We start from the raw sequence: 27042 nt of genomic DNA, 5'->3' as shown, positions 1-27042 counted from the left end.
GATTACATGGCTTTAGCAGTAAAGCATTTATGAGTCTATCAGGTATATCTATAGGATCAGGAGACCATTGCATAAGTAGATATCTATAACTTAAGGAAGCAATTCAGATACAGCAACATTCCACTGTTGCTGTAAATACTGGTTTAAACTAACTTCAATTTCAGGAGTTAGATAATGTACTGAACTAAATCCTGTGGTCTGCCATGCCAGAGGCTTTTTTTATCAGTCATGTGTGATGTCCACAGTTTTATTTAACTTCAGCATTCTTCAAGTGTATCATCTTACAATTTTTATAAAACAGTAGGGCTATAGAAGCTATAGAACTAACTTGTGAGGCAACTTTTCATATTTGGACTCTTTCATCCATATCACATGTGACGAGTAATAAAGCAATAACAAATGTGTAGAACAACATGATGAGTCACAACTTTGTGCACTGAAAGTTGACAAACTGTTGAGTGGTTTCAACATTTTAGGCATCTAATAGGGGCTAATCTGTGAGGAAGGAGTCTTATAACAAAAAGATTTAAGGTAAGTCTTCGGAAGGTTTGATCATAAGGCAGAAAAGTTGGGTTTATTTGAGGAGAGATTTTAAGTGCACAAAGTTTTTGATTCAAGACTGAATCTCTCATATGCTATGACAAGCTCATGCTGTATTTTGCCTTCTGAATTTTCTGTATGATTTTTTGAAGGAACATTAACATATGCAGATGTTTGTATATTCTTGATCCTGAACATATGTAGTCCCTCGATAGTGAAATTGTGTGTTTTAACAGTTTAACATAAGGTTTGGCTTTACTTAATTTGTGTATTGTTTTATAATCTATCATGAGTATAATTTCTACAATTAATTCCCCTAATTGACTCTCCCATTGTGGTAAATATTTGTGCAGCCTTTTAATGAGAAACATGATGCCAGCTGTGATCTACTGCCAAAGAAATTGCCTGAAACTGAGGAAAATCAAGCCAGAATGGAGCAAATCTGTTGTTAAAACTGAAAGCCCTTGCTTTCATTTTCTTTCCTTTTGTTGTTTTGTGGTTTGTTTGGGTTTTTTTCCCCCCTCGTTTTTCATATTTCTTTGGGGTCATCTGAAGTTCATGCCTGGTTATGGGCCTCATTATTCTGTTTATTGACAGATCCTTCTTTACAAGTGCTTGTGGTAAGAAGGCTCTGAGCAGTTCATGTCAGGTTATCTTTGCATGGTTAACCTTGGAGTAGTTTAGATGGGGTTTTGTTTTTAAAAAAAAAAAAAAAGGAAGGGGAAGTAGAGTGATATTATCCCATTACCCTGTGTTACAAGATTGAGTCATCTGAATAGATCATCCAGAATCACTACAAAGAGAGTGTTCAATTAAAAGTGGATTTTTTTTTAATCTGTTATTACAACAAAACAAGAGGCTTGACTAACCGCAGCAACTCAGCTAGCTTTCACTTTGTAAAGATGAACTTTCTACCTTATTACCCAGAGCATGCTCTGCTGTGGGAGGTGGCTGCTTCCTCACCGTGCTCTACCTCAGTCTCAGAAAGTGAAGGCAATAATACAGAGCAAAACCTACGTTACCTTAACGTTATCTTACGTAAGTTTATCTTACGTTATGTTTATGTTTTATATAGATCTATCTATCTGTCTAGATATATGTGTGTATATACATACATACACACAGTAAGTATAAATTAAAACCACATTCCTATGTGCTGTTTCAAGGTATTGCTTCCTTCTAGCAAGGAACTATTGCTTTGAAATCTCACCTGTTTCACATCAAATGGAAGCGGTATGTATCTAAAATGCCATCTTAAAGAGTGAATTTTCACTCATCTTCTTAAAAACTACAAGTTATTAACACTGTAGAAAGTTCATTTTATTTTTATTACTCTTAGTGAGAAACGTAGGTGACTTGTAAAAAGGCCATTGTAGAGAGAAATGCTGCAGAAATGCTCTCTGCGTTTGAGAATAGAAAGTTAATTCTTCTGATTGACTTCAATTGAATTAGTATGTGTTATGTCATGAGCAATCATATTGCAAGGATCCAGCTGTCCAAAACACAAAATTATGGTGCTATATTAATTAAGCTCATAAAAAAAGTAAACCCAAGTCTGTAAAGATGCATTATTAGGCAGAATTATTGGAATTCAGTTCATGTTGAGTAGGATGTCTGATCTACTCTCCACTACTAATAGGGGACCTTCTCTGACAGCTTTTCTCATCTCTTGATACTGTCTGTGCCATTTATTGCCATTTTTATAGTTACCGTTAGAAAGATCTGAACATTTAGTCTCTGTTTTGAAGTAACGTGCTGTTTGTGCAGATATACTAAAATGTACTCAGTGGACCATCCAGAATGGTATTGATGCCTTGGGTTTTAACTTTTATATTTTTCAAATCCTGTACTGCCTAGTGTATAACTCTGACATTTCGTGTGCCCTCTTAACTACTGTTCTCTCATGCTGGTCAGACATAACAAATCCTCTCTAGGTTTGCACTTCAAGGACACCTTGTTGTCCTAGGCCCCAAAATATATAAACTAAAGCCTTTGAGAGGAGGAGCAAACTTGGGGTAATTACATCATTAACCGAAATTAAAATTGGAGAATTAACCCTGATACGCAAATGGTCCAAACTTATAAAAGTGTGAAGAACCCATGACCCAGCATCCATCTTGGGTGGAGCCCCACAGAAGCTTTTGACTCCCAAGGTGTACCTTTGAAGGCCATTCAAATAAATAACCTGCTTTTATTCTCTTAATCTTGTCTAGCCTCTGTTTTCAGGTAGCCACTTCAAGGCATCAGTACTTACTTTGTTTCAATATTTAAAGAGCTAGTTTTCTGAAAAAGGGGTTTGGGGATGGGTAAGCAGTGTGAGAGCTTCCATTGTCTAGCTAGTACTCGATTTGCTAAGATGCTAAATATTTTGGAACCTTAGAGGTTAATGTCTTATGTCCCTTTTTTTCCTTTCTTGTTTATCTCCCTTCTCTTTTCAGCCTTGTCATTTAAATATCTAGTATTACACATTATCAAGTATATATATTACAAGTGGGTAACTGATGTCTGCTCTGTGACATTTGCAGTAAAGAAAAATATTTCAGGTGGACAGATCTAGGAAACATTTTTTCACTGTCTGAAATGTTTTAGTATATGGTGCTTTCAGATATACTCCGGAGACAGAAGCAAACAGTTTTTCAACACTAAATATTTTAAAGTCACAGATTATGTAGGCAGCTCGATAAATGCATCAGTAATGTTTGTTTTCCAGCCTCTTTTGAAAATTTGCCCTTGATGTATCAGAGCCACTTTGAAGAGATTGGGATGCGATCTTTAATCTTCCAGAGTGGCTGTAGAACTAAGGAAAACTTTGTCCATGTTTGATGTCTTAGAACTACTTGGGCTGAAACAGAAAAGTTAACATTTAATGCTGTTTATCTTCAGCAGAATTATAAGATGAAGCTGAAATGTTTGATATTCTGAAAGTTTCTGGACTCTCCAAGAAAAATTCAGTGTTAGAATGTGTTAATAAGACAGAGGAAGCTACCTTGTTATTGTAACAAATAATTTTTAAACTCCAGAAACTTGTGTTTGTTGGGTAAACAGTGAATTGCTCTTCCATTTGTGAAAGCCCTCCTGGTGTGATAGACAAACTTTTAAACAGATGTTACTTCTCATTTAGTAGCAAGTTGGTCTTATTTACAGCAACCTTCCTTTGACAGTCAGACCTTTTACCTTGCACACTTTTACTGTGGAACTGCAGGCAGTAATTATTTTTAAAAGAACCTGTCATCAACTGGAATGAATTCAAGTCTGGGCAAAAGCTGCAGGTTTTCAACAGAGATAGACACCTGTCCCGAGACAGAATTGTCTGGGAGCTGATGGGGGTGTAGGGTTTTGTTTTTCTTTTGTTCAAACACCTGTGCAGAGAAATGCTGTATTATTTGTTAGCAAATGTTCTTTGCTGGGTAGATGAATTTAGGAGCATCTTTCAGGCCTCCTTTCTAGGTGAGAAAAGATGAGCTGCTGTAAATTCAGATAAAACAATTGAAATTTCATAGGTGAGTGAGAGTAATATATATTAGGAAGGCACTGGACATAGTCATTCTTTGAAAAGGTGTGTGTGTGTATGTCTATACGTTGAAAAAAAGAAATTTAAGCAATTTTCTGTTGTTTGAAGAAGATGGGGATAAGACCTTCTGAACTAATCAAAGAATGTACTTGTGTGGGGTTACATTGTTCTAGGAATGTCCACCTAAGTCATTCCACTTTGTGTTCTCCCATTTTATTTGCATGTGGTTGAAAATTAGAGGTAAGAAAACAGGTTTCTGGGAAAATTATGGTTGCTGTGTTTCTTGCATTGTTTTGGAATAGTGGTTTTCTTCACACATAGTTTCAATTGCTTTTATGTCATTGATTTCTGAGGGGAAAAAAAAATTGGCTTAGTTTGTTTATTTTTTGTCTCCTTCAGGTAGAGATAACAGATATTGAAAATGAAGACAAAAGGTACAAACTCTTCCTGGGACTTTTGGAGTCCAGTCAGAGTCTGCCTGAGTTTCAGCACTTGGTCTTACTGCTTCAGGCTTGGCCACCGATGGACAGGAGCAATGGGTGAGCATTTCTTCAAACGACCATGTAACAAAAGAGTTCAGAGTCTTCTTGCTTGATATCATGATGTTTTCAGTCAAATAATTCAAACATGGCTGGTAGGAGTATGCCCTTTGGAAAAGGTCATGCTGGGAGGAATAAATGGTTTATTTAAAGCAGAATTGAATCAATCAGTGTCTTGTAAAAATTATATATACATTATATGTAGTCTGTGCCATGGAGGAAGGGAGAAAAACGTTTTATTGCCTGAACTGTTGCACAGGAGAGGGTTCTGTCTACTTAAATTTCAAGGTACATATTTTGCTCTTGCTTTTAACAGTATAAACAAAACCCATTAAAAAAGAATGGAGAGTTCTGACTGTTCTGTTCATTCAAAGTTACACTTTGCAGAAAGGCATTTGAAAAGTGATGTTCAAATGGATGTGGCAGACTGTCTGCCAGAGGTCTGGGAGGGTAATAATACCACACAATGGCACTTCTCTTGTCTAGATCCACTACACATTATTTCTGTTTCTGAATAAAGCATCCAAAACAGTTTAAGACAAAATAATTATAAGACTTCAGAATTGCACCTGTCAAAATGGATATTAACTAGAAATAGTAACATCCAGACTACGCTATATTTTATCATTTCTTTGGGTTTTGTCTGTGACTTTCTGAATACATTTGAAAGTAAAAAAATTTAACTGTTGTATTCTGTAACTGCTAATCACTTCTAAGATATAAGGATTCAAATAAAGAGGCAAGGGTCACATATCTTTCAGAGAGAAGTAGTATTACTAAACTTTTGGCTAGCCATGTCTGACGGTAGGTAGGTTAGAGTCATTAACTGGTGTTTATTTTGGATTACTTAGGAGTATTGATTACAACCTGTTTTTAACTTGGAGACTACATTCCCCAAAGTCTTTATGTGCATTGATTTTTTAAAAAACTTAAGGCTTATCTTTTTCTGAAAGGTAACTTGCTCACGAATAGAGAACTGGTGGGTTACAAGGTAATCTGTAAAGGTTTTTCACATTCAAGCCTACGGTTTGTTTGGAACTTCTGGATGAGCATTAATCTAAATTGTTTAGTGACAGGTTTACAAGCCAAAAATTGTCTTCAGTACATTAAGAATTACAAGGACTGCTTCGTGATTTGTCACAAATTCATGTTTCAACTTTCATTTGAAGTTTTGGGTTTGATTGTAATTGAAAATTGATGCCTCACAATGTGTGGGAACTGTCAAATTTTTTTAATCTACACACTACCTTTAACAAAAAACAAAACTTAAAGAACAAAAGTTCAAGTGAAATACTGCTGCAGTTAGCAAAATCATTTTTCCTTGGGTTCAACAGAAAGACTAGAGTTTGTGAAAGGAGAACCCTTCTTGAATATAGGCAGTTCTTATCTACTGCTCTGTAACAGAGGACACAAAAAATTACGTAATTGCATCTCCCTCTTGGTGTTATGTTCCTTCAGGCTGCCTTCCTAAAGTGAAGGATAGTAAAAGAAAAAAGGTATAGTCACAACTAACTCTGGATCAAATTTCAGAGGTGGGATACCTCTTGGACTTCAGCAATCTTGGAAGTGAAAATTTCTGCAAATACTTAGATCACCTGTATCATAACTCATTCAGAGTCTAAAGTAGTTGTGGCTCCGAGGCTGTTACATATTCACAATTCTTCCCTCTTCTCCCCCTGTTGCATAATTCCATATTAACAGCATGCAACTCTTCTTAGCAGCGTAGGGGTTTATATATGTGTGTGTATATGTGTTCCTGAAAAGCCTATCTTTAGGATGATTGGAAGTAAAGAACAGGAACTGTTTTGTTAGTGGTGTTATCAAAAATCTCGTTTTTGAGCAAAGAGGAAAACATCAAGAAGTTAAAACTATATGTATTAACATGTTTGTTGTACTAGTTTGAAAACAAACCAGTGGGAGTCACCAATAACAATTTAATAGGGAAATTAAAAAAAAAAAAAAAGGCAGAAAACACTGGTTCAAACTGACAGAGTCAGGATACAACCTGACACCGTGTTAGTGTGGCGGTAGCAGTCCGATAAAATGGTGGCTGCAATCCTCTGAAGTGATGGATGTGGTTCTGTTGAAGCAGTGATCCTGTAGAAAGGTCTGCTCTTCCTCAGAAGGTCCAGTGGTGGCTGTGTAGCTCCTGTCCTCTGGGAATCCAGTGGAAAGGTGTCTGTGGTGTTCAGAATCTCAGATTATATCCAGGATGGAATGCTTGGTTCCTCCCTCTGGGTGGAGCATCTCACAATGGGATGATGAGTCATGAGGCCGGGTGTTGATCTCACTCATTAACAGAAGATAGTCCGAGGGCAGGAGGCAAGGAAATATTGCCCCCCGTGGTTTCAACAGCTCATGAGGATGGTAATAGAATATACTGCAACCCAGGACATTTGTTTACTCTTTTTTTCATTCTCTCCTTCAGAAGAGGTCATTATTGCTTATTGTTTGCAGCCAGTGTATAATGATCCTTACAGGAACTGGGGCGTTTGAGTCTGAGTCGTGTGCATACTTAGAATTTAGGTTTTCAATCAAGCAGTAAATATCTAATGCTTACAATTGAATATAAAGCTGGAAAACACAGTTTACATTCTATGAAGGCTTAAAAGGAAGGAGAAGTAAAAGAACTAAGGAAGAGGGGGTTTTTGGTAGGCTTTTAATTTTTGTAACCTCTATGTTAGTAAATCCATACTTCTTAATGTTTTTTTGAGTTCTTGTTTTCTAAAACACTCCAGTTACAATAATAGTTATTATCACAACTGTTATTCTCTTCATGTTGTAATATGCTGTGTTTATGTGAGAAAGCAGAGAGGTAGCTTGGTTGTTTCAGTCAGCACTCAAAGCTGTACAGACTTTTTAAAATTTTATTTTCATACCCTTTTGTTATGCATGCATGCATGCATGCTTTTCCACCCAGGTGTCTCATAGTCAGATGTCATTTTAAACATTTCATAAAGGTGTTTCTTAAAAAAATTATTGACAGTACCTGAAGCTCTGCAGTCCTTTGGAACTTGCTACCTACATTCAAAAGGCATTTTTTATATTTATTATAAATATTGATAAGGTGTTTTGAAACTGAAATAACCCTAGTGTTGGAGACTCAGTACCTTAGTTCACTTTTTTAATCTTAATCCCAGATTTTCCTCTTTTGGCTTTGGGGAAAAAAATTTAAGGTGGTTTTGAAATAAATTCTTTTTTCATGATGAGAATTTTTTTTTTTTATAACCACAGTTGAACTAAAGTAAAATTCAGGAGAGAAGAAGACTGAATTCTGCCTGTAGGTGTCAGATTTTGGTAACTTAATTTTGGTTTTAATTAGAGATAGCAGGTAGTTGATAATAGTTCACAGGAATATTTGAAATAGTTATAAAGAATTTTGATGAGAAAAGCTTTATATATGTATACAATATAATCTGATACTTAAATAAATTTGCATATGGAAAGCCTTGATGGCCTTGCATCTTTCTGGTTATTTTTGTGTTTTGTAGTGTGATTTTTGTTTCCTTTTTCTAATGGGAAATTCTTACAGATTTTTTTAATGTACTCCGGGGGCAGCAGCTATAGAAATGGAAATTCATTTTGACTCTGTGCCTCTATAAGCAAGAAGTGTATCACATAGAAGGAGCTATCCCTTTAACCAGTGGCAAATATGGAGTTGCAGGTTTTTTTTCTTCTCCTGCCCTTACTGGGGATTCACAGATTCAGTGCCTCATGTTCTGTTTGTTGAATAATCTGGCATCTTGGGGTTCGACCTGTCACATTGAAAGGAGCTGAGAGGAGGAGCTCTCCTGTTCCCAGCCAGACTTACGACAGCTCTGTGCTCAGTGACTGTGACTGATGGAAAGGCTCAATTAAGTTGTCAGAAGGAAGAAAGACAATGACTTCTATTTAATTTGCATTCAAAGTTGCCCACTCCTAGCTTCTCTGTCTGGTTTTCATGTTGGGCTGTAATGACAGCTGTGTGTGGAGCTGCTTTTACTTGTTTGCAATGTGTACTTTTGAAAGTGGCCGATGAGCAGGAGAGAGCTTTTCTGTGTGAAATAGTAGATATTAGTGGTTGTTCTCTCCAGGTTTGTCAGACACTTGGTATATGTCAATCCAACAGACTCTCTCAGCAGACTCCATTTACAATTATATTAATGCGCTGCTTTAACAATTGCTGCAAAATAATAACTATGAAAAGCAGCACTTTGACAGCACTTTGCTGCTTCTTGTCACATGTACTGAGTAAGTATCTGAATTCACACTAAATTGTAACACCAAACTGCCACTTTTGGTCTTGCTGTGAGTTTAGTTTTTTTGTTTTGGTTTTTTTTTTCAAGCTGAAGTGGAAAGTTTCCCATATCTTTGGGATGCTGATTACTGACCAGAGAGATTGATGGGGTAATTTTTAAAATGCCTTTTGTGACTTCTTAAGTTTATGCACTGATGAACATGGAGTTTGTTATTGTGGCTTAATATAATCATGATAAAAGCTGTGATTGTTCATCATTTTAGCCTGTTGTAGGTGGAAATTGAAATACATCAACTTAGTTTATGTTAGAAAAATGGCAGTGTAGATGTGTTCTGGTGTTGCACTTTGTGCTGTCAGTTAAAAGTGGATTGCTACCCCCTTCTGTCAGTACATCCAGTCCTATATACCTGTATATCCAGCCATTATACCTATACCTGAAAAAAGTATCCAAAACATCTCCATGATCTACCAAATAATGGCTATAGGAGAAAAAATGTTACAGCAACAAAACTTCACAGTAAACCCTGCCTTTGCCATCTTGCATGATGAAATGTGCTTCGATCTACTGTCTGCCATCTGTTTATGTCTGACTCTGTAATGGTGACATAGCATGAAGTTCTGTGTGGAATTAAAAGAACATTTTAAATATGTAAAATAAATGTAACTGTATCCACATCTACTAGCATGTAATTTCACTTTCCTACCCTTTTTGGATGGGCTATGGAGAAAAGTTTATTTCTGTTTGTACTCATTGGACCTGAAAATAAAAATGTGAATCTGGCTATATTTTTTCCTCTCAGAAGCAAGAGACAGATACTTGAGAAACAGAAGCTGTTAGAATGTGATCAAAGCAAACAAAATTAGGAATGCTAGAATCCTGTCACCCCTCCCTCAAAGCAAACAAAATTAGGAATGCTAGATTCCTGTCACTCCTCCCTCGATACCACTCTGCTTGGGAAATCAGCTGGTGTTAGGCCAGGAGAAGATCCTGTGCTATTCCAGTTGGATCAGTCTTTATCTGAAATACAGTTCCTCAGGGTTTGTAATAAGCATGTCATACTTCCAAGTAATTTAAAGTTCTTTGTTGCATTGAAAGAGTGATGGCATTACGGACAGTAACTTGTCTCAAAACTTTCCTCATTCTCTCATGAGGTTGTACTTTTAAGTCACACATGAGAAGCAGCCTACAGAAAACAGTGTATGTATATTTATATTCTATATGCATCTCTTTTTTTACTGGGCAGATCGTGCACAGATGGTAATCCCTGGGTGAAACTGGGGATTGTTATGCTGCAGAGGTGCCCACCTGAGGAAAAGGAGAACACAGGAAATGAAATTTTGAAAATCTGCCGTTCTTTGTATGAGACAAAGCACATGCTCCCTGTCAAGGTAAGTTTTAACTTTGGGTATCCTGTTTATGAGTCCTGTTTCAAGGTCCCATCTTACAAGTAAGATGTTGCCATACTGGATCAAGTCCAGTGGAGAGCTAACAGAGAGGCTGAGAACTAAGTTCAGTCTGTCTTGAGAAGACGTGACTGTGGGAGATCATATCTTCAAGTAGTCAAATGAGGAGTGGAGGAATTAGTCTCTTTTCAGAGATGCTCAGTTACAGCACAAGAGGCAATAGAAACATGTTACACCGTCAAAATCTCCTATTGCATCCAAGGAAAACATTTTTCACCTTTAAAATAATGAAACAATGGAACAGGTGGATGCCTAGAAGAGACAAGGAGAGTCTGTCTTTGGAGGTATTTAGGACTTGACTGGATCATGTCACAGGCAGTTTGATATCGTTGGACTTGCTTTGAGTTGGATTAGCTGATCTTTATAGGTCTATTCCAGTATATTATTCTTTAATGTATTTGTAGAAAGGCTTTAATAATCTATTGTCATTTAAGTCAGTGTTGAAAAAACTGTTACTTAAATTATCAGTAATTCTCTTACTAATAAATGCTTAAAAATTTAGTGAGGAATCCCTGAAAAACATGATGGTTGAAAAAAACCTTAATATACAAGTAATTAATAAGTAATAACTGTGATTTTCTAACTTGTTTTCCCTAACTATGTATGCATACTTCAATACAAGCACCTCTTTATGTATAAAATTATTGAAGTGTTTTGTATGTAAACACTGTATATTAATGAAGACAGACTGGAAAAGTTCTTAATAAACTTCACACAATTTCAGAGTAGACATGCATATTTTTAGTAGGCTGATTAATCTCTTATAATTATCTTTACACAGTCACTGTCTGTAATAGAAAACAGCTGATGTTAGGAAGAGAAGCAGAATTAAAACAACACATTCTGTTTAAGATACAGACAGGTGGGTGTGTGGGCTTTTGTTTGTTGGGTTGTTTTTTTTTCTGGTCCAACACACTGATCTGAGTCAAGTTCAGAACTCTATGTAAAACACTATTCCAGAAGGTGGCAGTAAGCTGAAATGATAAGTACATTTATTAACTTATTCATCCCACCAAAACTCTTTAGTGGAAGGCAGGTCTCTGTATCCCTGGGACTGGTATCATTATATGTAGCTTTTCTTTATAAGGTGTTGAAATAATGCATTATAGCTTGTAAACTAACAATCTTAATGTGCATAGGAGTAGCTGAACTTTGTCAGTGGAATGTTCTGCCTCACCTCAGTGATCCAGGGAGGTAAACCCCACTGAGTGTCACTGTCATACAGCACTCAGTTCACCAGGTTCTCCTCAAGAAGGGTCATGGTTTGCATTTTTCTTAGCTGAGTAAACTTTTTCTTGATCTCCATGACATGTCACTCTTCACACACAGTTTTGGTATTGGTAGACAGCTTTGGTTGGAGGTGCCTTCCTCTGGTATTTTTTTAATGGTACAGGATGTCAGAAGAGCCCAGCATGTAAGTATGACTATACAGGTACAGATATGAAGTTACTGTGTTCTTCAAGCTTTAAACAGTCTTATTGATGTAAAATACATTTTTTATGGCTAGAACGCTGTGCAGTAACAAAGAGTTGCACTAAAATGTGTAGTTGTACAGTTACCTACAAACACAGGCTGTACTCCTGTAAGTCACTACTTGGGAAGACAGGGGAATAACATCTACAAATGTAATTTATTTGTATATATGGCTACAGTACTTAAGTGCTCAAATTTTGAGCACGATTTGCAGTCGTGTGGCTGAATAAGATGAAAATCTGATCACTGACAATTAACCTGTGTAGATGATTTCACATTTTAGTAAATACACTGATTAAGAAGACAAATCTGGAATGATGGAATTCTAAAAACTGAAACCAGTTAATTATCATGAATATCATTTGCCGTTCAAGTTCTCTCCTATTACAACCTTGCCAAGTTCAAAGGCTGTAATAGAAAAACACATGTAACTTCAAGTCATGTGGTCTAGAAGTTAGAAAAGCCATCTTTGGATATAATCATGAAGGGTTTCACTCTTTTTTTCATTCCATATCCTAGTAGTCTATCTAGTTTTTTAAGCCAAGTTCTTTTTTCTAAATGTCTTTTGGATAATTACATAGCTTTAATCTTTGTATCTATGTGTGTGTTTGCTTTGGGGGGGTATTTTTGTGGGGGTTTTTGTTTATTTGTTTGTTTTGGGCTTTAATTTGCATTATTCAATGGATAGATATTTCCATTCCTTTTAGTGGAAAAAAACATTGTTTTATTTGCCTGGAATACACATGTTTGGATTGCCCAACATCTGCACTGCCTGATTAATCTCTTTAGAGAGGGATAAATCCTTCTCCCCCTGGTAATGGTAAAAGTGTGACTCCTCTGAATATCTCATGTTGTTCTATCAGCCTATGGGTCATGTGTCAGTTAACATGGGAGAATGCATGTAGTCCCTTATCTGTAATCACCCTGGGGTCTTAGTGGCTATGAGATACTTATCTCCCAGAATAACACAGCAGCCAGTTGGTCTCCTTTTTTCTAATTTTTGTAGGTACTTTTTCCTGGGATTTATTTGTGATTTTACATTGTATGATTTTGTTCATGCATGGTTGTGTCTGCTCATTTTCTTCAGATAATGTTGAATTTAAATGCTGCTTTTCAGTCTGCTTTTAGCCTCTCCAGATGTAATGCTGTTTGTATTCATTATCCAGCCCTTCAAGCCATTCATGAAAATACTGAATAATACTGGACCCAAAAAAAGACATATGGCTTATTTGCCTCACTGGTGTCATGGTGAACCATTGATAACTAGATAGAAGACAAAAGTTACCTTAACAAAGTTTAAACTAAATCCTGGTAGTTCAGGTTTTGAATTGGGCCTTCTCAGGTTGACCCTCTCACAGGTAACATCAAACCCCTTCTAAGCAGAGCCTCTCATGGCAGGCAGCTGACACTCAAAAGCTTTCAAGTACTCACTGTGGAATAGAAACCCACTTATGTTGTTCTGAGAAGTGCTGTGGGTGATGACTTCCCTCTTGGGCTTGGGTTTTCAATTCCTGTCCAGAGCAGCCCTTCAATCATTAGTGGCAGTGATACAAGTTGATACTTGTACTATTTGGACAGTCTTCAGTGGCTGGCAAGCTGTCCAGTCCCTTCCTGTGGAAAGAGAAATGCAGTTGTTGGAATGTGTATTTCTACTTCAAAAGAGATTATGACTTCTTCTGTACTTGGGCATGGTAGTTAAGATTGAGTATGTCTGCTAGACATGCTACCATCAGGCAGAAAGTTAGTCAATTTGTTGAGCTGGTTTTGAGAGGAAAATGTTACCAAGCATGGTAAAATTGCTGCTTTGCTCAGATTATGTATTTTATGACTCTCAGAATTTGTTTTTCTGAATATAAGTTGCATCTATTGCTGTGAATACACATTTTCAAGAAAAGAAGAGGTGTAGAGCAAATCCATAACTTTTCATTCAGTACGTTTGCTGGAAGGTATGCAGCTCAAAAGAAACACAGTGGAATATGAAATTAACAGAAGTTTAATAAGCATATGAATTATCAGACAAAGCTTAATGCATTTATTTAGTCTTCTTATTCCTTGATCCATGTTGTATCATTCACAACAAGCATGCCCATGCCACTAAATTGGGAGGAGCTGTTGACTGCAAAGACAACTGGACAAATCACAGGAATGGGCAATCACCAACCATGTGGAGTTTAACAAGGGAAAGTCCCGGATTCTGCACCTGGGATAGGGCAACTCTGGATGCACAGACAGACTGGGCAATGAGAGGCTGGACAGCAGTGCCACAGAAAGGGACCTGGGGGTCCTGATCAAAGGAAAGTTTAATCTGAGTCAGCAGTGCCCTGGCAGCCAGGAGGGCCAGCCCTGTCCTGGGGGGCATCAGGCACAGCATCGCCAGCTGGGCAAGGGAGGGGATTGTCCCACTCTGCTCTGCACTGGGGTGGCCTCACCTCGAGTGCTGGGGGCAGTTTTGGGTGCCACAATACATGAAAGACATTGAGCTATTAGAGTCCAAAGGAGGGCTGTGAGGATGGTGCAGAGCCTTGAGGGGAAGCTGTGTGAGGAGTGGCTGAGGGTACAGGATCTGTTCAGCCTGGAGGAGACTGAGGGGAGACCTCATTGCAGTTACAGCTTCCTTGTGAGGAGAAGTGAAAGGACAGACATTGATCTCTTCTCTGTGGTGACCAGGGACAGGACCTAAGGGAATGGCCTGAAGTTGTGTCAGGGGAGGTTTAGGTTGGAGATCAGGAAAAGGTTTTTCACCCAGAGGGTGGTTGGACACTGGAACAGCTCCCCTGGGAAGTGGTGACAGCACCAAGATTGACAAGAGCTCAAGAAGCATTTGAACAATGCTCTCAGCCACATGGTGTGACTCTTGGGGTGTCCTGTACAGAGCCAGGAGTTGGCCTCAATGATCCTTGTGGGTCCCTTCCAACTCAGCATATTCTGTGATTCTAAGCATTGACCATCAGTAGCAGTACTGAATACAAGTTTAAAGGAACAAGTCTGAGTAAGAGAAGAAGCCTTGCCTTAGTGACTCAGAGCTTAGTGTGGTGGAATATATTCTTCTAGGCTGTGTTTCTTTAAGATGTAAATTGAGAAAAGACTGAACAAGTACAGCCAGAGAGCTCCCTGTCCCAAGCAAAGTCAGGTGTCTATGCAGGAAATTGCAATTGGAATATTTAACATCTCATCTTCAAATAATTTTTAGGCTTTTAGGCTCACAGCTTCTGAAACTGTGCTACTAAATGTGTGGATCCATCTTGGTCATTAAATTGTTAGTTATCATTAAACTTCAAAAGACATAAAAAATACATGACTTGCATTCTCTCAGCTTAGTATTTAGCTGATGAGCTCCTTTGACAATTGCTCTAAAATTGTTGGGAGTCAAACAGAGAGCATCTCTTAAGAGATGGATACCATTTTCAATGTAACTACCATACAACATCCAGAGTCCCTAGTGTAAAGGGCCTTGGAAAATGGGACATCTCTAATGGGCCTCATTGGGAAGTGGTTGCGACAAGCAACCTAAATTCTCAGAAATGACAGAAAGGGAAAGGGAAGTTACAGTTTGGTTTATAATATAATTCATCTGTTTAAATACTTTTTGATGTATAAATGAACAAATCACTGCAGTATTGAGGAAAATAAAACAACTCAAAAATTACATGTAGGACGTGTTGTTGGGTGTTTAATTAAGGGACAAGGTAAAGTTTTGGAAGTGCACAGTAGATTTGTTGAGGGATTTTTTGTTTTTATTTTAGAAGATATTTTCTGGTCAGTTTTGTCTTGAAGTTGTGTGATGCTAAATTTATGCTGTATTATAAAATATAGGAAACTAGATGAATGACAGAAAGTTAATTTGCTAAACTTTAATTGTCTATAAAATACTGTATAAAATGTGGAAACTTTTCGCAACAGAAGCATTATTGAACTCTGGTATGTACTGTTATTTCCTCTTTATTTTGTTCTACTTTTCTGATTGCATAATTGAGTTACGGAATTGTCACAGGTGTCTGTCAAAAGTTTCTTCCTGTGCTTTGCAGTATTTCAGTAAGCACAAATATATCAGTCCCACAGAGAGCTGTGATTGCTCTGTTATTTTTTCAGTAAAACTCCTGGTTGTAATGGTGATTCAGTACCTGCCTTGTCTTAATCTAACAAATGCTGCACTTTAACCAGTATTCCACATTTTAAAAAATTTGTTCTTTCAGGTTTCCAAAGAGGTGTTTCCAACAGGGAATTCATTTGTTGTGGAAGTGTGGTTTTCATTTTGCATTTGACATAAAATTTTCATAAATTTTATTGTAAATGATGATGTTAGTATCTCCAGAGATCCCACTGAGAGAGTTTACTTTTTATTTCAGTGTATAAAAGAATTATGTTTGCTGCTGCTTAACCAGTCCCTGCTGCTGCCATCCCTGAAACTGCTGGTAGAAAGCAAAGACCAAGACCTTCATGCTGTGGCACTGGAGCAGATAACAGCTGTTGCTAAGGTATGAACACTTGAATGAACCATCTTTCAGAGGCTGAGGTAATAAGTTAGCTCTTTTATGTTCATGTAGGAAGCAGAGACTACTGAGACACTTACCATTATTACGGTTTTCCACAGCTATTGTGTCCACAGTGAGCAGTAACACAGGGCTGGTAAGAGCTTTTATACATACTTGAGGTGATTAAACCTCATAGCACTTCCTTTAAATTACTTAGTATGCTCTTTTAAGTCAATGTGGTGGAACAGAAACTGTTCTATGATTGTTACCTCTGTGTTCATATTCCCTCACTTTGAGGTTTTTTAAGTGATAGTAGTATGTCAGATGACTTAGCTTGTTTCTGACAACTGTGGCATCTGTATACACTTGAAGAGCTGTTGTGTCACTGGTTTTGTTGTGATGGTATGTTTGGGGACTTTCATGCCATTCTAAACAGACTTGATTCCATACTGTAGAGAGTTTCTGGAGAAAAAACCTAAATGCTGTCTTTTTCTTTGGACAAGAACTGAAAGATGTCGCTGTATATTTGTCAATTGCTATATAACGTTACATTACTGTCTTTTCCCTGTGTATTTGCTTTTCGGCAAGTAAGGAACACCTAAAAAGATGGAAGTCTCCTAGGCAAAAGCATTATATCTTTTTTCTGAAAGCTGAGCTGGGTTTAAAATTTTTTGAAGCTCTTAATTGAACTTCTGCATGTGCAGCCTGACTTTCTTGGGCTTTATGTTAGCTGTGGTCTGCGATCTAACATTCCACTGCATAAAAGAAGGAACCAATTGTCTCTGACTTTTTCATGAGAGAGAATGGCTTTCTCCTCTGACTGAATTAACTGCACTGATAATTTCCAGAATTACAATATTTAGGTAGGAAAGCCTCATCTCTAATATTTCTGAATTGTGCACCATATCTTAGGGAGCTTTTGGTTGTGTATTACGATACAAAATAAAAATTGATGTTATATTTTTCATGTGGTACTTCACAATGAAACTGCCCACATAGAAACAAATGAAACCATATGTCTTTCTAAAACAAGTATCCTCCAAACACAAAAGCTTTGAAAATATGATTTGTAGGAATTCAGATTAAAATGATAACTTCTTCTAGGGATACCCTTTGTTCTAGTTATTTTGATTGCCCCAAAATTTTCAGATTCCTTGGTTGTTACAAACTGTGCAAATCATATCCCCTATTTTCACACTATCCTCTTTTAACTAGGAAAGATATTCTCCATCCTCTTCTTCCCAGGATTCTCCCTTAAGTCTTTCTTCATCACTTACTCCTACTCACGTGCTGTGTCTTTCCTTCTTAGGCATATTGTATTTCAGAAGCTTTCTCTTTTTACATCCTTCGGATAGTTTAAGAAATGATCTGTCTCCTTTCCAGAACCGGTGAAGACAAGCCAGAGAAGTAATGGATCTGGAAGCATAGGCTTCATTTCACATATTGCTAATTTTCCTTCGAAAGGGCTTTATTACTAAAATGGAAGAAGCACTACCTTTTTTAACATGTTCTCTATGAAAATTTGAAACAGTAGAATGGAAGGTATCAGGATATACTACATGTAACACACATCTTCTAGCAAAATTCTAATGCCATTGTTAGCATCCAGTTTGAATTTGGAGTGTTTGCTAGTAGAGTTTGGTATCTAAGCTAAGAATGCATAGGTGTTCCTATTCCCTTTCTTTTACACCAATAAACCACAAATTGTCTGAATTTTTTACAAAAAATAATTGCATAAATATTAACCACTAAAACAGTAGTACATTGATAGTTTTCTTTTACCACCTGCAATTTTAGATTTTATTTCTACAAAGCAAGGCTTTTTTGTAACTTTTAAGCAAGATTATTTCATTGAAAAGCAAGCACAAATCTGATACATGCATGCACTTTCTCATCTCTGTGTTCTTGTTAGCCTTTCAAAATTGACTTTTTTGTTAACAGATGAAAGCTGCTGTATAAGTGACTAATTCTGAAGCTTGTCAGCAGGAATTACTGTCCGAGCACATTTTATTTAACTATTTTAAAAGCATAATGCTGTGCAGTAGCATTTTCTGAATGGTTACTAATTGTACTGCTCTCTTAACTGGCCATTTCTTTCTAGTGTGCTCCAGCTTTCAGTTTCCTACACTGATTACATTATATTGGAGTTTTAGGGCCAGGAACCTTATTAGCTTCTTGCTAGTATAAAGCACTTTGTACACCTGTGCATGCCCAAAATAATATTCTTTTTGGCTTTCTTATCCAGGAGGCAGCTTGGTAAGCTATTTCTAATTCTTCCTTCTATATTCAGTATTAATTTGAGCACATAGTTCTGTAAGAGTGCTAAATAACCTAGAATTTTCAAAGCAGTTAGCTTTGGTCTAATGTTTCACTTTAAGTCAATGAAGATTTAACTATTGACTTTATTACATCAGGCATAGAGCTCAGCCAGTACTTTGAATGGGACAGTGTTAGAAAAGCAGCAAGTACAGAAGAGTGCTGTGCTAACTGTAAAAGCTGTTCTTATATTGTATAAGAAGTACCTCTTCCTCCTTGTTTATATGCATCTCTTATGAGTACATTATTTGCTGCTGTACTAAAAGTGCATATATTACTTAGCTATGGCAATGTTGTCTATTCAGTATAATTTTCTATGCCTGCTTTTTAAAAAACAGTATTCTGACTGTTAATGCTTTTTGTAAAATTCTTAATGAATTTTTCATGGGAAGGCTGTTTCTGCTTACATGAAACACGAAACAGACAAATAACATCTGACAGAGGGGAATCACAGCTATTGATTCCCTGATCCAGTGCTAACACAGCTCACAAACATGGCTGCGAGAAAAATACAGCACTTGCTTGCTGATAGGATGTATTAGTTAGCCATTTGTTGTATGTTGCTGGCAGCTTTATGGATGTTTACAGTTAAGGATGATGCTGAAGTGCTGATACTGGGAATTGTACAGTTTTTGCCTGTAATAAACCAACCAAGTTTTTGCGTAAGCTTTTTTTGAAATTGCAGACCCCACTTTTATTGTGTATTTTTTAATGAATTGCTACTTGCCTTTTCTGAGTAACAGAAATAACTGTTCTTCCTCTGTGTTGCATAGTGTGTAATTTAAAAAAATCAGTTTGCTTAAATAACCTTATTACTGCCAATAGAGCCCTTAAAAGTCAGATTGTTTTTGAGAGGGGTTTTCAGTGTTGTCTGTGCACTTGGTTATCTTTCAGAGATGAAAACTAATTTTTATCCATCTGACAGAGCAAATAAATATTCTATTGCCTGTTGGTACCTATCATGTTAAAACAGCTAACAAGTGGGGGTTAATACAAGCAGTGCAAATACTTGTTCAATCAATACTTTTAACAGAAACTGGCACCAGAAAAATGTTGTAGTTTGAGTAATACCTTAGTTCCATTTGCATGTTATAATTTCAGTGATGAAGTACTGAATCTACCTTTGTAACATGTTTTACTGAAATATGTAATACGAAAAATCACAAATATTGTGGGGAATAATGGAATTTCGAGTGTTCTCCAGTGTATGCCATTTATGACTACTCACTTAATGGGGCTTAATCTTTAAAAGAAATAGTTACATTTTGTGTAAGCTAATGGTGATTATGATAAAATAGCTTCCTCTAGTTTATTTTTCCAGGATTTTTTATGTCACTGGTTTCTTTTCCCCTTATTTATTTGTTCTACAGATATATACTCCAGGAAGGAGTAAAATGAAAAGCATTTTTATCTCCAATAGTATTAGAGAAGGGACTACTCCATGAAACAGCAGTTTCAGTTCTTTACTGCTGCTCAGTCATCACCAGCTCTTACCTTTCATAACTTGTGGATTTTATAATGCAGAAGTTACAGGTGAAATATTGCCTCTTGGTAATATCAGAACTTCTGAACACCTGCACAAACAATGCTGATGGAGAATTGGATCATCTGGTTCCAAACCCTGCATGGGCAGAGACACCTTCCACTAGACCAGGCTGCTCAAAGCCCAACCTGGCCTTGAACACTTCCAGGACTGGGGCATCCACAACTTTTCTGGGCAACCTGTTCCACCCTCACAGTAAAGAATTTCTTCCTAATACTAAATTTAAACCAACCCTCTTACTGGTTGGTTTGGTTGGTTTAGATGGGATATTTCCTCTTGTCCTATCACTCCATGCTCTTGTAAAACATCCCTCTCCAGCTCTCTTGTACTGAAAGGCTGTTATATGGTCTCCCCAGAGCCTTTTCTTCTCCAGGCTGAAAACCCCAATTCTGTCAGCCTGTCTTCATAGGAGGTGTGCTCCAGCCCTCCTAAGATTGTCTTCATGACCTTCTCCCATTCCAACAAGTCCTTGGCTTTCTTGTGCTGGAGGCCCCACACCTGGATGCTTTTATGACAGCAAAGGTACCACTTGAATGCCTATACTTCAACGCTTGAAAGTAGGTATTAGCCAATACCGAAATAGGAAAGCCAAGGGAGAAAAGTCAGTTCTTCCTTAATGAAATTATCCCCATTAGATCTTTTACTTGCAGTCATGGACATTGTGTGTGAGCATCATATGCTAAATCTACACTGTCAAGTCCTGCTGAAGGAGAGTTGGATATGAAAAGTGAAAGCTGCTCCCATTTAAACCCTCCAGATTTTACTCTAATGAAAAATTTAGCACCCTTAGCATGGAGTTCTAGATAGGCGTAAAGACTTTTCTCTGACATGTACACTCTTGATTTTGTCATTATTGTGGGTCATAGTTTATACACACAGCATGGAAAGTGGTTGGGTGTTAATTTATGCAGAAGATACCTGCACCTCTGAGACCTGCTTAGACTGCAGTCAGCTGCATTCCTTATCACTGGAACAGTGATTCTGGGATTAGCAATAGTCTTAGTTTTATGGCCTAGTTAGGGCCTTGGGATAGCAAGGGCTCTGCATCTGCAGGCAGATAAGAAGTGATTCATTAGTAAGATCCTGACTGAGCTGTCTGCCCAGAAAAAAAACAGCTTTTTAAAACTGGGATAATAAGGTGGTTGGTTTTTTACTTGCTGGGTTTTACTGTCTTACAGACTCAAAAGAGTGATTTTGAAAATGAAAATGTAGTGTGTTTAGCAGTCTAGATCTGCTGTTGGCTAATATTTGGTATGTATGGCAAGCAAAAATAACTCTGGAGGTTGATTTCCATTAATATTTTTTAAAATGTAAGATTTTGACGATCAAAATTCCATCTGGAACAGCAACCTGGCTCGAACAGATGGAAGAATTACAAGTCTAGTGAGGAGTACAAATAGGGCAGATGCACAGGCTCTTTCTTTGAAATACTGCTTTCCAAATTTTTGGTTATTTTTAGCTGTATATATCTAATTAATTGCCAGTGGTTTTCTTTCTTGGTTTTGTGCAATTTCTCCTTAAACTTGGATGAGCTTTTATATCTTGCAGTATCATTTGACAGAGAATTCAACAGTGAAAAAAGCCCTTTTTTTAATTTCCTCGTAATCTGATTCCAATGGATTAATTTGATGCTTCATTTTTTTTTTTTCTTAATGAGGTAATGTTTTTAATTAATCCCTTCATAATTTTAGTGATGTTGCTTTCTGCCCTATGCCATCCAGGCCATCTCTTTTTTTAGATTGGAGAGTCATCGTTTTGCTGAGCAATTTCCTGCATAAAAAACATACTAGACTCTCTATGGTATATTTTTAAAAAAATACATGCTTTGTGTGTTTGCCTTTTATATTGTTCTAGTATTTTTTTTTTACTTTAATGCTTGTTGTTCTGATTTAAAATGAATTGTAAATAAATGTAGTCTTAAGCTACATTTACGTTGATTTAATTAAAAAAGTCTTACAGTTCTATTTAAGCAGAGCTGTTCAGTATAAGCTGAACAGTATAAGGTATCTTAATTAAGGTTTGTAAACATGTATCAATTCATTGACAATCTCTGTAGGTTGTTGTTTTTATTTAAACTAATGCCTAGAAATGTCTCTACATGTGCAGTTGCTACCCAAAAAGTTGATATGATCTGGAGTTGTAAGACTGATAGTCAACTGAGCTTTCCTTGCTGCCTGTTTCTAAATGCAATTCTCATTAAACCTTGGTGTCTTTGTGTTCTTCCCACACCTGCCAGACTCTGCTTAGACTGACCAAAGGATGGTGGAACAGACAGTGGCCTTAAGTGCATGAAATGCATTCACAGGGTCCGGTTGCCATCATGTGTCTCCAGCCAGTTGCGTGGAGACAACTAAATTACAAAGGTTTCCTCTTCCTGACCAGGTCTTCAGACAGTTTGCAAGTCAGAAAATGGGAAATGTTAATCAATTTAAATCTGCTAATCTATTTGGGTCTAAGGATAAGCTGTGGGGCACAACTCAAGAGCCTTTTTGTGAGCTGTTTTGTTATGCGTGAAACCACACTGATATCATTTCTTTGTGAGTGCAGACAAGTTTCTCTGCTTGTGTGTTGCATCGGCATCTTCATCCCCATAGCATAACTCAAATGCTTAATGGTTTATGCTAGGAAAGGTCTTCTTTCAGATTTGTTTCTCTCCACTTTGTAGATTTTTGGTATATGAAATCACACTAATCTATAGCACTTTTCCTTAACTGAATAGTAACCTAAAAAATTTTAAATTAAACCTTGCATCTGCTGTCAATCTCACTGCTGTAATTACTGTTTGCATTTTATGTTCATAAAATCAAACAGTGAAGTCCTGTGTAAAGTTCCATCCTACATACAGGTTAAGAATAGAGAACACAGAGCTTCAAGGTGGGAGAGAATATCCCTTCAGCCTCTCATTTCAGAAGAGATGGCAGCTGTTTGGATAATGGCTTAGTATGCTGTGTGGTGTGCTGCAAGATGCCAACGCTAGAAATTTTGGAATCAGAATTGTTTAGGTTAGAAAATACCTGTGAAGTCTCACTGAGTCTAGCGGTTACCCAGCACTGCAAAGTCCACTCTAAACCATGTCTCAGCCACTTCCCTAGGCAGCCTGTTCCAATGCTTGACAACTTTTTCTATAAAGAAATTTTGCCTAGTATCTAAACCTCCTCTGGCACAACCTGAGGATGCTTCCTCCTGTCCTGTCCCGTGTTAATTAGGAGAACAGGCTGACTCCCATCTCGCTGTAACCTCCTTTCAGGCAGTTGTAGAGAGTGATAATGTTTCCCCTGAGCTTCCTTTTCTCCAGTATGACCACCCCCAGATCCTTCAGCAGCTCCTCACATGGCTCACTCTCTAGGCCCTTCACCAGCTCCACTGCCCTTCTCTGGATATGCCCCAGCCCCTCAATGTCTTTCTTGCAAGTGTGGGGCCCAGAACTGGACACAGGATATGAGGTGCAGCTTCACCAGTGCCCAGTACAGGGGGACAATCACTGCCCTGGTCCTGCTGGTCACACTATTTTTGATACAAGCCAGGATGCCACTGGCCTTCATGGCCACCTGGGCACACTCTGGCTCATGTTCAGCTGCTTGTTGACCCATTTTATTTAATGATCAGCCTGTCTTCAACAGGAAAATATTTCCATAGTTAACTTTTGGCAGTTATTAAATAATTAAAGACTAAGGTTGGATAGCCTAAAGGCTGGAGATCCCTACAGTTCTTAGAACTGTTTTGTAAACTGGACCTTGTGCTGTGCTAATTAGATCAAAAATGGCTTAATTTCAACTGTAGAGTGTCACTGCCAAATCACCCTGTATACAGTAGTCAGATCCTGTGGTCCTGTGTAGCAGTTGAATTGGTCTTCAGGGGTGCTAAATCACTGTTTCATGGGGTGTTTATTACTTGCTGGTACCTGGTACATAATTTTTATGGAAAATGAAGCAGAGAGTAACCTGACAGGTTTTTTTTTTTTTTTTTTGCTTTTAAACGTTGAGGTTGTTTTATAAATGTATCATAATTTTATTAGTTTATTTGTAACTTGATATGGTGCAGTAATTGAAAACCGATTACTGTCTACCCCTCCTTTGGTCCTTTTTTACCATAGAATCACAGAATGGTTTGGGTTCTAATCCCCCTGCCATGGACAGGGACACCTTCTACTAGACCAGGTTGCTCAAAGCCCTATCCAACCTGACCTAGAAACACTCCCAGGAATGGGGTACCTACAACTTTTCTGGATGATTTGTGCCAGTACCTTGCCACCGTTACAGTAAATAATTTATTGCTAATACCTAATCTAAACCTGCCCTGTTACAGTTTCGTTTTTCTTCCTTGTCCTGTCACACCATGCCCTTGTAAAAAGTCCCTCTCTATCTCTCTTGTAGCCCCTTTTAGGTACTGAAAGGTGCTGCAAGGTCTCTCTGGGGCCTTAACATCTCCAGACTGTCTCCCTCTGTCTTCATAAGAGAGGTGCTCCTGCCCTCTGATCATCCTGGCAGCCTCCTCTGAACTCTCTTCAACAGGTCCATCTCTTTATGTTGGGGTCCCAGAGCTGAATGCAGCACTGCAGGTTGAGAGAGCAGAGGGACAGAATCCCCTCCTTTGCCCTGCTGCCTACATTGCTTTGGACACAGCCCAATATAAAATTGGCTTTCTGGGCTGCAAGGGCACATGCACAGGTCATGCTGACTTTCTTGTCCACCAGCATCCCCAAGTCCTTCTCCTCAGGGCTGCACTCAGTCCATTCTCTGCTCAGCCTGTACTTGTGCTTGGGATTGCACCAACCCAGATGCAGGGCCTTGCACTGGGACTTGCTGAACTTCATGAAGATGGCACAGGGCCACCTCTCAAGCTTGTCAGTGTCCCTCTGGGTGGGATCCCTTCCTTTTTTTGTTTGTATGTAGTTGTTCAATTGTGCTTCCTTAAGTGGTAAGTTAACACAGCACTGTATTTCAAAGAACCCAGGAAGGACATACCAAAATTAACTGAAATACTATAGTGTTATTTGTAAAGCTACAGACAAGATTCTCAAGAGAGTATTCTGCTCTCATATATCAAGTAACCACATTTTTTCAGGCATCCAGGGTGTCTCTCAGAGGTAGCAGCTCTATGCTTCACATCTTTTAATATATTATATATTCTTTCAAAAATCTCATCCTTGCTGTGAGTGCTGATTGAGTCTGTGAATGTTGCCTGTTACATTAACATGTGAAATGTAATATACTATATTAATATAAAGTGACCAAAATTTAATATACTCTGCTCTGACCTTCCTTAAGAGTGTCATTCTTGATACGGAGCTAAATGGTGTGATCTGTGCTGCACTGGGACTTAAAACCTGTGAAAAGTCTATAAAGCTGGTGGTGTAATCCCAAACTGTTAAGCATTCTTATTCCTTAACTTTGTGCAGGTCAAATATTTATATTAATGTGGTAGACTGTTAAAGACATACCTTTACATATTCTGACATCTGCAAAGCGTGTATCCCTGTAGTTAATCCATGGGGAGTACTCCTCTAACTTTGAAGGTCACACTGTACAGTCCAGAACCATTATCATGACATGTTCTGGCTGATGGCTGGATCTGGTAATTAATTTTTAATTACTTTGAATTTCTCTTTCTTTGTAGGTTGATGATTCCACTTGTGATGCTGAAATACTCTCCTTGCTCCTCAATGCTAAGTTGGTGGTGAAGTGCATGTCCACTGCCTTCTGCCCACGCCTTATTGACCACCTCCTGGCTAACCAGGGACAGGGAGGCTGGGATGTGGAGGAAATTGCAAAACAGCTGAAAGAAGCAGGGTTCAATGCAGAAGCTGGGTCCCTCCTGATGGCTCATCGAGGGACCCATCCTGCACTCAGGACTTTTACTGCTGCCCTCCAGGCTGTTCAGCATTGGATCTGAACATGTTGGGTTTAGCATGTCTGCCTTTTTGCTGGAGATCTTACACAAAAGGGAGGAATTGTTGTTCCAGTGAAGTAACAAAGTAAGTTATTACCTACATTTTGTAGAAAACACACAGCACGCAGTAACTTCCCATATGCTTCTAATTGCTTAAAAAAAACTATTGGTGCAGACTGTATCATTCTGTTGTGTAATTAGCAAAGCATTGAATCTGATCATCCTTTCAGATCAACATTAAATGGTTACACTCGGTTACATATAAATGAAACATTAGTAAGGCAGCAGGTTATATACAATTTGTCTTAATTTCTGTAAGTAATTTACTCTTGTCATAATGTAAAACTAATGTAAAAATATAATTATAAAGATATATATGGAGCAAAAAAGTCACAAGAGTGATTTTTGAGACTTTCAAAACCTTAAAATTCAGTATTGTGCAATGTTGTTATCACAGCTTTTGTTTGCAATAAATAAAATATTTTGCATTTAATGTACTGTCTCTTCTTTCAGCCTTTTAGATAAATATTTTCTTTCTTCAGGCCCTTTTGCTGAAATTCCTGTCTCTCCTTAGTGATGTTTATTCATGAGGACAAGCTGAAGTTTAAGAGATATTTTTCTCCTCTGTTTGGGAAACCCCATCTCAAATCCTGAACATTTTTGGTACCTTTTGTGAATATACTTTCAAAGTATTTGCTTATATTTTCCCTGAGTTCTGAAAAATCAGATAAATGTGTATATTTGCAAAATCACAGAATATGCTGAGTTGGAAGGGACCCACAAGGATCATTGAGGCCAACTCCTGGCCCTGCACAGGAGCATCGCCAAGAGTCACACCATGTGGCTGAGAGCATTGTTCAAATGCTTCTTGAGCTCTGTCAGACTTGGTGCTGTCACCACTTCCCTGAGGAGCTGTTCCAGTGCCCAGCCACCCTCTGGGTGAAAAACCTTTTCCTGATCTCCAACCTAAACCTCCCCTGGTACAACTTTAGACCATTCCCTTAGGTCCTGTCCCTGGGCACCAGAGAGAAGAGATCAGAGTCTGTCCCTCCTCTTCC

General features: G+C 37.9%; 1 protein-coding gene across 1 annotated transcript in view; it reads left to right on the top strand.

Annotated features, from left to right (window-relative positions):
* NBAS (NBAS subunit of NRZ tethering complex) overlaps window positions 1-26477 on the top strand; it is a 166661-nt gene extending 140184 nt beyond the window's left edge. Inside the window, exons 49-52 of the mRNA XM_069011614.1 lie at window positions 4451-4590; window positions 10072-10216; window positions 16111-16239; window positions 25712-26477. Coding sequence (XP_068867715.1) covers window positions 4451-4590; window positions 10072-10216; window positions 16111-16239; window positions 25712-25987 — 690 coding nt within the window. The 3' untranslated portion in view covers window positions 25988-26477. The remainder of the gene's footprint in view (window positions 1-4450; window positions 4591-10071; window positions 10217-16110; window positions 16240-25711) is intronic.
* The last annotated feature ends 565 nt before the right edge of the window (window positions 26478-27042 follow it).

The sequence above is a fragment of the Aphelocoma coerulescens genome, chromosome 3 (assembly GCF_041296385.1).
Source record: "Aphelocoma coerulescens isolate FSJ_1873_10779 chromosome 3, UR_Acoe_1.0, whole genome shotgun sequence".
Classification (NCBI taxonomy): Eukaryota; Metazoa; Chordata; class Aves; order Passeriformes; family Corvidae; genus Aphelocoma; species Aphelocoma coerulescens.
The sequence above is the reverse complement of the archived record's forward strand: the minus strand, read 5'-3'. Positions and strand labels throughout refer to the sequence as shown.